The 13040-nt window shown below is 36.0% G+C and overlaps 1 protein-coding gene across 1 annotated transcript in view; it reads left to right on the top strand.

Moving 5' to 3' along the window:
* The window catches only part of PIK3CB (phosphatidylinositol-4,5-bisphosphate 3-kinase catalytic subunit beta), an 83268-nt gene that overhangs the window by 47784 nt on the left and 22444 nt on the right, over positions 1-13040 (top strand). The window contains exons 9-13 of the mRNA XM_009649141.2: positions 3661-3912; positions 4479-4575; positions 5481-5611; positions 9049-9102; positions 11064-11252. Coding sequence (XP_009647436.1) covers positions 3661-3912; positions 4479-4575; positions 5481-5611; positions 9049-9102; positions 11064-11252 — 723 coding nt within the window. The remainder of the gene's footprint in view (positions 1-3660; positions 3913-4478; positions 4576-5480; positions 5612-9048; positions 9103-11063; positions 11253-13040) is intronic.

The following is a 13040-nucleotide window of genomic DNA, read 5'->3' on the forward strand; positions in this document are numbered from 1 at the left end:
GCTGAACACAAAAAAAGCTATAGTATCAATTTCTGTAAAAATGTACATGACTGGGCTACTGACTGTTTTACAGACCACAAGTTGTTAACACATGGGAATTTATTGTACAACTACTTTAAGACCTTTCAAGACACTTGCCTGTGAGGTAGAACAACATTGATTTCCTTGATTCTGTTTGCCAATCAATAAATTAAATAGCCTGTCATGTAGATTAGGAAGAAATTCAATTAGCCATTGAAGTTTGCTGTTCTGATGCTTTATTTATTCAGGATACCCAGTGCATTTTTTTTCTTTCAAAACTATTGTTACAACCTCCTTGTATATTTGCAATACTACGTTTACTACATAGCTAAATGAGCCACAGTTACAATGTTACTGCCTGAGACACTGTGACTGTGGAAATGGATGTCTGCAAAACCAGATGTTTCCCTTTTCTTTGTTTAAACCATTATTTAGCTAGCTGTAATATCTTCTTAACTCTACATTCTGTAGACTCTTGAAGTTTTGAAAAGAAAAGGGAAGGGGAAAGAAGGTGGATTCCAGAGGCAACATAGCTATCAACTTTGAGGGGGTTTTTTTGTACTTACAAAAAGTGAGTTTTGGTTGATGTCAGTATGCTTTTAGAGGAAAAAGAAAATACGTTGATTGTAAGCCTGAGGAGAAACAGGAAGAATTGATAGTTCTTTGGTATTGGTGCCTGTGGACACTATCTACATATTATTTAGTAGTTTGAATGCTTTTTAGTCTTGAAAACTTTGAAGTCCTGTAGTTACGCAAGAACAAGAATCCATGTAGTAACCTTGCAAGCTTGTACATGTTTCCCTGTGTTGTCTGTCTATGCCGTTATGGAATTGCCACTATTGAGAAAGTATTTGTTTCCTAGTCCTGATTCTAGGGCTGTTTAATTCACTGCCGTTGTTCTTTTAGTTTCATTGTGCTTTGGATCAAGCCAATATCCATCCATTTTTTGCTGAAACCACCAACAGGGTTCATAAATGCAGTGTTTGTAGCGGGGTGAGTTTGTCAGACGGATAGCACTCCGTTAATGGGAGATGGATTGAGTATTTTCACCTAGAGCACAAGTGACTTCGTTCAGCTGTCTAACACCCAGTTTTCCAAATGACACAGAAAATTGCTTTCCTTTTTGTCTGTCTCTTTGGCTGCACCATTGGTACAGGCCGTTTCATTAGTAAAAGGGGAGTGGCAGAATGAAAAGAACAAAATTAAGATCCAATCCCTTACATTGCCAGGATTGGAAATCATGGAATTAGAACTAGCCGAAAGGCAAGCAAAATAGCAATGGGTTCCAACAATAGAATGCTTTTGTTACTATCAAATTTTACTTGATCGCTTATGCTTTTTATATTAATAAAGTAAAAGAAAATTTGGTGGAATATAGTATCAGATGACAGCATGTCAAAGAACAATATTCAAAATTATGCAAATGTGAACTTAAACCCCTGGTTTTAAAAAAAAAGGCAGATTTTAGAATATTTCCTGGTGTTAAAGCACAAGCAGATAATACATTAGACATAATCATACTTTCATAAGGTATCTTTAAATCACCAAGGGAACTTGATTAGAAATTGAGTTGAACATACAATGACTCTCCAAATGGATTAATAAAGGACCATCTGGTGAATTGTTTCAAGAAGGTTATAAACCAACTGATTTTAAGCAGTTCTCTGACATCAGCTACAGTACTTCCTTTTTGAAGAATATGAGGCTGCAATCTTTAATTACAGTGAGATTAAAAAAACCTGTAAATGTAATTTTGATTGTATATATTGTTACGTGTAGGTATGTACACACACGTGTGTTCTGTATGCACTTAGATTTCCTAAAATAAGATTACTGTAATGTCATCCGTTTCACAGACGTTCATGTTGCTGTTTTTAACTCAGTGGTTCACATGCCAAAAATAGGTAACAGTGGGTTTTATGAGTATCACTGGGACTCAAGTGAATGTGGTTTTCTAAACTGAACTTTTTCTTTCAGTGATTGTAAGGTTGGAAATGAAATTGGGGGTGTATATATTTAAGTCAAGGAGCCAGTTTAATAATGGATGTTACTTTGGCACCTGTATCAAGGAGTGTAACTCCTACCAGCGTGTTCTCCAAGACCTCTGCCAGTGCATATGCTGTGGCAGCAGTCTCTTGATCAGTGCTAGCAATTGTTTCAGAGAAGTCCAGAATGATCAGAGTGGGTGTTATTTGCAGACCATCAGTTGGTGCTACTAATGCCTTCTCCAGGGATTGTTCTGGGCTGAAGACAGATTTGCTCTCTAGCATGACTTCATTTCAACTGTATTAGTTTGCCAGTGACTGGTTTATCCGAGTTAGTTTATGAATGGAGAACTGATCAGTAATTGGTATAGCCAAAGATATATTGAGATTGGGACTGCTTCAGTGTTGTTTCTTTGAAGGAGGGAAAGATAGGCTCTCTCCCAGAACAGACCTTGTCCGTGTCAGTTGGGAATTCAAAGGTGAATTATTTTTATCCAAAACCTGTATGAAATTTTAAACATCTCTGCCTTTCCCTTACAGTGCTCAGAAATAATATGATAGCTTAAAGAGAATGTTGGGAAGGTTGTTTGAGGAGCATAGGGAACGTGAAACATCAGTTTACCTTTTACCTATTTAACTGAAACATTGATAACTTCTTTTTGGTGTTGACCAAAGGATTACATTTGTGGTTCTCTTGCTCCCTTTCCCTCTCTTCCCCCCAGCCCTCCCCCACAATACTTTGGAAGGTCACCTCACAGAAGTTGACATATTTCTGTCTTTGTTGGCTGCTCAGGCAACAAAAATAAAGACCTCATCATTCTTGTTGAAAGTGTCCAAGAATATGGATACTTGGAAACATACAGTTTTCTGTGTACGTATATTATTAAACAGAAATGCAGAAATGAGCCACATCTTAGCATTGGTGTAATGTGTTTAATTTCAGTGCCAATAACTCCAGCTTCTTTCTCTTCTCCTTTCCCATTCCTTGTTTTTGTCATTCAAGCTAGCTGGTTTTGTTGGTTTCTGGGTACCGAAGGCAAAACAAAATTTCTGGGTATTATATACGTTATTGTTGTTATTATGGGTGATTTCTGATGTCAGGGCCAGCAGTGTTCCCTTTGTACATTTTTATAAACAGTTTAAGTAAAAAATTACTATTTTTTTTTCTTAAGCTGAAAAAAACCCGAAGTTTTTTCCATTAGAAACACAAATTGATTCTATTTCGAGATTTGAATTTGTATTTAGAAAAATAGGCTTCCCTTTTTCATTTAGCTCAGTTGTTTGCTTCCTACGATTTCCTTACGTGTTAAATATGTTAAGTTAGAGCATTTGTACATCCATACATTGTATTCATTACTCAGATCAGGAGTTGTTGTTATTAGTCACGTGGTAGTATAAGTAATTCAGTACTGAGAAAATTGGTAGCTGACATTATTTAAATAAATGTATTTTGATTTGGCCAGGAACATGAATAGCAAAGTAAAAAGAATTTGTTCTCTAGAATTGTTTGGTTCATGGTAAAACCTCAAAACTACTATTTCTTTTAAGATACAAATATTGATTAAATGCATATATGTGTGTTCTGTTTAATATTCTGTGCAGAATTCTGTAGGTTCTGTGGAAAGGCTTAAAATTTCTCATTTCTTTATTGCAGGTTCATATTAGGGCTGGTCTTTTCCATGGTACAGAGCTCCTTTGTAAAACTATTGTGAGCACAGAAATATCTGGGAGAAGTGACCATGTTTGGAATGAAGTACTAGAGTTTGAAATAAATGTCTGTGATCTACCAAGAATGGCAAGGCTCTGCTTTGCAGTTTATGCTGTGATGGATAAGATGAAAACTAAGAAGTCAACCAAGGCAATGAATCCTTCCAAATACCAAACCATTAGGAAAGCAGGAAAAGTGGTAATTATTTCATTTGTTTTTATTGAGTATGCCTCTGAATTATACTGAAATGAGTATCCAGAAATCTTTCATTGCCCTCACTTTAGTGTTCAAGAATGCAAAATAAAAAAAAAAAAAATAGAAGAGCATATGTATTAAGAATTGCACATCTTGGTACAAAAAAACCTTCACGTACTCCTCAGGCACTGAAAAAACGCGTGAAAACTTTGGTTGTAAGCCAGTTGGCAAGTGGCTGTTTAAAGAAATGTATTTAAAAAGGTCAGGTTTGTTCTGAACTCTAGATGAGTTGTGATTGGGGAAAGATAAAAAATTAGCATCTAGGCTCACATTCAGGGAAATGTGTATTTTTACACTGGCAGGGTGGCACCCTAAAAATTAGGTCTTATGGTCCTCAGTGGTGCTGGAGTACATATTGAAACTATGCATGTGCTTAACTGTTTTTCTGAAAGATAGCACCATTTAAAAAAAAAAAATCTCAACCCTCTCAATTTCGTATTGTAGTGCTTGCTGCCTAGTGTTGTTCACTGGCATCTTAGCTTCCGTGTAAAAATTCTTTCCTTTAACAGCATTATCCTGTAGCCTGGGTAAATACCATGGTATTTGATTATAAAGGACAGTTGAAGAATGGAGAACTGGTACTGCACAGCTGGTCATCATTTCCTGGTAAAGTTTAACTTTTAACATTTGGACTTTAAATACTTATAAGACTAAAGAAGAGTAGTACCAAATAGTAGAATATTTACTGTATGCATGTCCAATTGTCCTGTCACAATCTCTTTACTACTTGTATTTTTTATGTGGATAAATATATAATGTCTTACACAATAGTTTCAGGAAAGAGGTTATCAGGAAGGAGGAAAGGCAAGAGACTGCTTGGAAACAGTATTCTAAAAGTTTTATCTGTTATGGAAGGAAAATCACATGAAAACAGATGCATGTTTATATCTAGTGTTACCTGGTTTTAAGATGCAGTTTAGGTTTCATTTGGTTCCCTGTGCTGTGTATCCTAAACTAAATAGCTAAGATGTATTGCATATGACAATATTTGCATCAGCAAAAAATACGAATTAGAATTTTTTAAGTCTTCCTTCCCTGACGTTCAGATTGATCAGTAAGAGGGCCTGAAATCTCCGTGTCACTCTTCATTCCATCCTGAGAAATCCTGTATCAGCTTGTCTGTAGTGCTGAAAGAAATGTGTCTTAAAACCCTTCTTTTTTTGCATACTATTTCATATAGAGGCAGTGCATATACTGGTTTACAGAAACTGCAGATCATACTGGGATTTGTTTCAGTATAGGGATAGCTCAGCTTCTCTTGACTGTTATGTTTTATTTGGAAAGAGAATATTGGTTTCTCACTGGGTGATAATCCAGCATTTGTGAATGTAGGAGGTACAGTTAGTTTATGCTGGAAATGCAGTGCATTGTAGTAAAAGTGCCGTGCAGCAAAACATGCTTCTGTCCATTGTGTACAGGGAGCAATTCCTTATTGCATCTTTGCCTTTCACAATTTTAAACTTTAATGTGTGCCTGGCCTGTAACATTAATTGTTCTGTCTAATGTTTCAGATGAACTTGAAGAAATGTTGAATCCAATGGGAACTGTCCAGACTAACCCTTACACTGAAAATGCAACAGCTTTGCACATTAGATTTCAAGAATATTCAAAACAGCCTATTAATTACCCTCCCTTTGATAAGGTAAGGTGTGACATAAAGAGCAGTCATCAATGCTTATGTGTAAATAGCTATTTCTTCTTTCCTTCAACACTGCCTTTTCCACTGAATTCCCCCCCTTCCTGCCTTTTAGTTAACATACTGCAGTTTTTTAAACTTGCACTGCATGGGAGTGCCAGTGCTCTGACTTCAGGGTCTTCAGACTGTATTTTGAAGACATCTACTTTTAAAAATACTCTGTACACAGTCTCTTGAGGGTCACAAGCATAATCAGTTTCCAATACCAATGATCTTGCAAAAAGTAGAAAAACTTACCTGCTATCCTAGAAACCTTCAAACTGTGCTTACCTGTAATTCATGAAGATCTGTTATTTCTTTGTACAAATGGATGTTACCCGCTCTTTGGGACACTTCTTTCCTCTGTGAGCTAAAGTCCCTGTAAGGATAAATGGACTCAATGTTGTATGAAAAGGGATTTCTCAAGGTCTGCACTTGAACTAAATCCACTTAAATTGCCCTACAGTTTTCTACAGATATGGATAAGAATGTCTGTCTAGAAAGGAAGTGTGTATTTGGAATACACATGGTAATGCCTGTAGCGTGAACGCTAGATAGCAAGTTCACAAACCAGCAAATAAAGCTAAGACCAGGAAACAAGTAAGAAAATGGGTGTTAAAACAGACAGCTAATGATGCACTGAAAAAATCAAGGATTAACTCATGCATACACTAGTCTAAATTTTGTTTTGCGGGAAGTTAATAAGCACTTAGAGAAAATTCCCTTTTTTTTTTTTTTTTTTTTTTGAGGGTTTTGTACTTTTGGGGGCATAAACAAAAAGACAGAAACCACCAAGCTTTATCAGCTTAATCAAAGAAGGATTCGGGGTTTAAGGTTCATCAAAAGGAAATCAAATAACAAGATAGATTTGTTTGTTTTGATTTTTGGCTTGGTTTGGGTTTTTTCCCTCCTCCTTGTTGTCACAGTACTTGTTCTTGTATTAAAACAGCGTTGGAAATGCCTTAAGAGCTAAACTAGTACTGACCAATTGCTGCCTTAATTTGGGCTGACCGGTTTACTCTTTGTACTGAACTATATTAGTCAGTTTTGTTACTGGTTTATTTGTCATGCTTTAAATTTTTTTGCTCATTATGCTATATGAATTTAATTTCTAAAGAAAAAACCCTGCTTTTATGTGCATATTACAGAAACTTTATGTAAAAGTATGTTTCTTAAGTAACCACATATTTGTTCTAGCTTTATTGTTCCTTTTATTTGTACCTGCAATACCAAGTTTTCAGTATGTTAAAATGCTGGGGTGAATACAGACAAAAGATTTTACTAAGTTGTCTGATGTATTGACATTAAGGTAGTGTCTGATGGTCTTCAACATCCCTTGTAACTTTCGTTTGGCTGCTGGCTTTTTTTATTTTGTGTCTTCACCCCCTTTTTGAACTGTACCTGAGAAATCTTGCATATCAGGTAGAGGAAAATCCCAGAGCATCTTTATAAAGAGATTGCAGAGCTGGTAATGAAGCATTCACTGAAAACAATCAACTTTGAGGAAATGCTACAAATGTGCAATTCCTTTGAGTTAAACTCTTTGCAGTATCACTGGGAAAATCGGAGCTCTAAACTCCTGGCTATTTTATTCCATTTCTGTGGGTATAATGAAATTTCTCCCTCAGAAAAGGGAGTAAGATATGCAATCTCAGAATGATTCTCTGTGTGAAGGTCCTGTTGAATCAGGAGTAACATTGTAGCTGCTTTAATTATATCAGCTAAGAATCTGTTTTTCAAAATTGTCTAGATGAGACTTGCTTGGTGTATTTTCCCAGTGTTGTTGCTAGTTTCTGCCATGAAAACAGAAAATTAGATGCCAAATCTTTATATTAAGAAACATAATGTGCAAAAATAGATTAATCTTTTTGATCATAGCATCAATCCGCTTGCAGTGAATGGCTGTTTGGGGCTGAGTGAGCAAAAGTGCCTTGGCAATTGGTAAGAAAACTTGTCTAATGCAGGAGCCATATACTGGGCTGGTTAATGATCAGTGCTGCTGACACGCTGAGGGGCTCATAGTTCGGTTGAGCAAAGCTGGACTTGGCAGAAACTTCTACAGTTTATTTGCAGTCAGAGTAACTCTAAAAAGCACAAGGAGCCAAGCATCAAACAGAACTAGGACATTGTGGTTTTGTTTATGTATGTTTTCAGGCACAGTAGGTAAACAAGCTTTACCAGATGTAATACATCATATTAATAAGCATTTCATACAGAGAAAGAAATCAAACAAGTTCTTATGCCTTTTTAAGGATTTTAGCTGCTGGGTATTTATGCTCTGATTATTGTAGTCTTTTGTTGTTTCTCATATTGCCTGAGTGAAGACAATACAAGTCTTGCTGAATTGGTCTGGAAGTGGTGTTACATTCCTGGGTGATGGGAGAGGCAGACCTGCGAGGGAAAGGAGATGGTGTAGTTCCTTCGACTTCTTTCTTAATTGAGAGATCATTTTATGAACTGTTCCTCAACGCAGCAGCAGCTGACAACTGTAGATAAACTTACCTGACCAGTTCAGCTGGTCTGATTGGCTGAAGCAGTCACTGTTCTGACATATCTCTGTTGGTTGCAGTAGTGTGCAGAATATAGTTTAAAGAACTGCATTTACAGCTATACTTAGCTACCCGTCATGATTGTTACGTGAACTTCAAAAACTAAGTAGAATGTTCAAAAGACTGAAAAAGGAGTAAGAGTGATTTGGAGCTGATCTTCTGGGGAAATGTTGCCTTGCTGTTAACAAAGGTGGCAGTCCCTGTTCCTGAGGGTTGCTGTATATTAACTGGTGCTGAGAGCTTGTTGGTGGAATATTCACTTTATCATTAAATGAGTTCTTACTGGTAGCTGGTTGTTCATGACGTTACACAAGGGAAAATCCTAGAATAAGGGAAGTAATTGGAAACACTAATTGAGATCATATGGGTGGTCTGAGAGGTTGGTGAAAGGACTGATTTTGTGGATTCATACTGAAATAGAGGGCTAGAAGCATGGATCTGGGGGTAACAGGTATGACTGTGGAAGAAGTGCCCTCAAAACCAGCAAAAGTAGAGTTGAGAAAGCAAAGGATAATTTAGAGTTGAAGAATTGGTTTGCTGTACTGTAAAATAAGGAAGAAATTAAAACAGAAAACAAGTTGCTATAGGGAAAACTGTTTAGTCCAGGAAGAGTGGTGAAGAAGGAAAAAAATGGAGGTAATCATGAGCACTCCTATTCCTGATCTCCATAGTCCTGCAGATTAGAAAAGGGACACAGTGTAGAATTCCATGTTATACCACTGTATATACAAAATAATACTGTTGTGTTTATCTAAAAGATAGCAACATTTCCTTATCTGCTTAATTTCTGTAATATTTATTCTTTCAATGCAGACTTGGTTTTAAATCTAATGTATTTAAAATATCTTTTTGCAGATACTTGAAAAGGCAGCTGAGATTGCAAGAAGCAGTGACAATGCTGCAATGGCGGTAAGCATCTGCTGAAGACTTTCAATTTTCTGGGTTATTTTGGTTTTTATCTTCTGTGTCAATCTAGAAATAAATAAGTCAACTACTCAAATAAGGACAGTTCTGATGGCTCTGTCTTCTTATGTAATTCACTTTGAACTGCCTTAAAATTCAGGTCTTTTCCAATATATTTTGGACTTCTTGGCTGTGTTTTGTCAAAAAGCATAACTGCTTTACAAACTCTGTGGATTTGGAACACAGCTAAGGTTTATATTGGATCTGGAAAACATTCCTAGACTGCATAAAACGTTGCTGGTAAATTGCTCGGTTTTATCAAGTAAGATGATTTGCTTGATTGTCAGGTGTTTCCAAATAAGCTCACTCAAAAAAGGGTCATTGATCTAAAAGACGAAGTTTCTTAAATATGATGAGTATATGCTTTTCGTGAGGAATTGAATAGTTCTAACCTGAGGACAAATTTTGAAAAGATCACCAAAATCTGAAGGTGTTTTCTTTGTATTATATACAAAAATACAGAAGATTGCAACTTAAGATGGTGAAAGCACAAATGGATTAACAATAATAACAACTGCATTTTATATAAGAATAAAGTAGTTAATTAAAAAAATGTATCGGTTACAATGCCAAGTGCCTAAAGGGCTCAGGAAAAGTGAAAACTCATGGCTACTTTGGGTGCAAACAACTTAGTGTACAAATAATGGGAGATCTTAAATAGCAGCATGTCAACTTGATGGTATTGTGACTCGTAATTGGAAAAAGTAACATTTTCAGATACAAGAATCACCTTATTGTCAAGGCTGTTTACTTATTTTGATACAGAAACAGAGTATGCACTTAGTTTTACTAAGTTCAACTAGCTTTTTAAGGTCTACTCACTCCTTAAGAATTTATACTTAGGTGGTATTATTTACATGAAAATACTTACTTAAAACTTTCAGGGAAATCCAAGGCTCAGGCACTTACTGTTTCTAGAAGGAGCTAAACTTAAGTTCTGTGTGCAGCAGATGTAGTTTTTTTTTTTTTGGTCAGGTGGGAAACCTGTGCAGAATGTTATTTGATGAGAGCTGTTTGTTTCTGCTAGGATTCCTAATTGATTCTGACTACCATTTCTTCTGAACTTTCTTTGGTTTTTTATTTTCCATTAATCTAAAGACCTTTGGCTGACATCATAAAATTATGTAGAAACTTCTTCAGCTTTGTGAAGATAAAGTTGGCTTCAGTATTTTAAGCTTGCCATACTGTTTTTTGAATTACTTATTGAAACTAATTTATTCCCTTTAACTACTACCTCCTTATTCAGAACCAGCAGTTTCTTTTGTCTCCCATTAATTTATGGAATGCTGCTGTTGCTGATATAATTGCACTAATTTCTGCCCTTGCAGTTTGCATAAGTGCATGGCCGGGGACAGAAGGTATTAACTAAGCCAGTGTGAAGACTCATTCATACAAACTGATTTACAGAATCAGTACTAATGTTAATGTTTCAAAGATATAAAGTGGAGCAAAATGTCTGGAAAAGACAAAAAAATACATGTTTGTATACTTAGCAAATGTACTTCCTGTTGCTTATTGTTGGACAAGTATTTTTTGGCTTTTAATTTTTTTTAAATCATACATTTATCTAACTTGCTTACTTGAAAAACAACAGGAGAGCATACATTCATTCTAAATGAAAGTTTTTCATGTTAGAGTTGGAAAATAGAAATATTGCCATCTAGTGTCATTAACTCTAAAGTTTAGTTACTTCTTCAGAAACTTCTGTACACAGGCTTTTGAATCTATTAGTTACAGTTCTTAAACCTTAAGAAAACTGAAATCTGAAAGAAAGGCATAATAGTAATTCCCCTGTGTTTCATGAGTTCTACCTGATGTTCTTCCTGGTGTAGGATTTCTGATATTTGAGCTAAAATATAAGAATCTTACTGAATAGATCAAACCAGTATACATTTCTCATTTTCTAGGGTCGAGGTGGTAAGAAGTTTTATGTTGTGCTAAAAGAAATAATGGAAAGAGATCCTTTATCTCAACTTTGTGAAAATGAAATGGATCTTATTTGGACTTTGCGATATGACTGTCGTGAAAATATTCCACAATCATTGCCAAAACTGCTGCTTTCTTTAAAATGGAACAAGCTTGAAGATGTTGCTCAGGTAAGGGAAAAGGCAATGATGGTGAGCAAAAGCGCTGGAGTCAAATCCTGAGTAAAGAGGCTTTCTTTCCCAAGTATAGACATTTTGAAATGGTACTATTGTATAAACCACAGTTATTGTATACCTTCTGTGGCCTAGACACATAAGCAAGAACTTTTACTGTCTTAAAAAAACAAACAAACAAACAAAAAACAAACAAACAAAAAAATGAAAACCAAAAAAAGAAAAAAACCCCAAATGCATTTCAGAGGTCTCTGAATGATGAGAGGAGCACAGCAATTGCTTATACAGGCTAATTTTAAAATCTTGTGCTCAACTTTGATCTTAAATGCAAGGAATTTCACAGAATCACAGAATCATTTAGGTTGAAAGGGACCTTTTGAGATGATCTAGTCAAACCCCTCAGGTACCATCAGCTGGAGCAGGACTATGTCCAGCTGAGTTGTGAGTATCTCCACTGACAGAGACTCCACAATATCTCTGGGCAACAGCTGCTTCTATAAAGTTATTTTCAAAAAAAAAGAAAGTAGCTTAAGCCTGTAAATCGAGATGTGAAATAAAGCTGCTTAGAAGAACTGTTAAGCTGCTCAAAGACTCTAAAACCTGACATCTCAGACTAGGTAATTAAACCTCATTGAGGCAGACAGATGATTTTTCAGAGATACGGTACCCAGTAGTGGTATAAAATACTTCATTCTCATCATGTTGACTGACCAAATAGGGTGTCCTTTAGAGTAACTGTAAGTAATTAAGGACTTGAAGACTGGTGCTATGGTACAAGATGATATTTTCAGTAAAATTGTGTCATTTATTTGCTATATAGATGTGCAAGGTTATTTCCCTATACTGTAAAGAAGTTGGTGTAGCTGCCTTTTTCTTTATTTACCCAAATAGAATCCAACTCTTGTGATGCTTTTTGGGAATAGGTGGAACCCTGATACAGGAAAAATTGTATGAGTTTGTAGTGAGATCATTTCTGCTTGATAGACTGACTTAAAAATAATAAGAAAACAGATCCCTGGGTTTGTATTGAAACGTTTTAGTCTGATTGTGTACAGAGCAGGTTGGGCAAAACTATGAAAGTCTGGCCAGTGTCAACAAGCACAGTACTCACTCTGAGGGGTGAACCCAGACATTGTTTTGTTCATCTGCTTATTCTGATGGAACTGCATGTTTAAATGATGCTCAACTTCTTGCAGACTGTTACACTGAGATAATATCTATGTCTTTCCATGAAGTCTCATTTTTAAAATTTTAAACTTTTTTCCCCATTTTTAAAAAACTTTGAGCTAAAAAGCAGCTGCTGTGAAGGATTATGATGGATAGTATAGATTTCTGTTCTAGCTTAGTATTCTGACCTTCGCCTGTTACCAGCTAGGTGTTCTTGGCAGAAAAGGAAACCGCTCTGTGAATACTCAACTTCCATCTATCCATCGTGTGATTTTTGTGATTGTCCAGTCAGTCAGAATCTTAGTTTGCCTCCAGCATAGCGTTTGTTTTCTATTACAGCCTTCCTACCAGCTAGATGTATATGTTCTGTGAACGTGTAAAAATAAATGAAATCTCATCCTAGCTCATTGTCCGTGCCATGAACACTACACTAACAAAATGTAGCGCCTGCACATTCCTTGCTCGCTTGTGTTCTTTCACATGCAAGAATCCTTTGTTTCCTTAGTGATTCCGTTATGTGCTTCTGAATTTATTATTCATTATTAAAAGCTGTCTGGAAATGCAAACTGTAGAAATATAAGCAGGTATGCATTTACTCATTAAAATACGTGAAGGAAA

This window comes from Egretta garzetta, unplaced genomic scaffold (assembly GCF_000687185.1).
Source record: "Egretta garzetta isolate BGI_Z169 unplaced genomic scaffold, ASM68718v1 scaffold161, whole genome shotgun sequence".
NCBI lineage: Eukaryota > Metazoa > Chordata > Aves > Pelecaniformes > Ardeidae > Egretta > Egretta garzetta.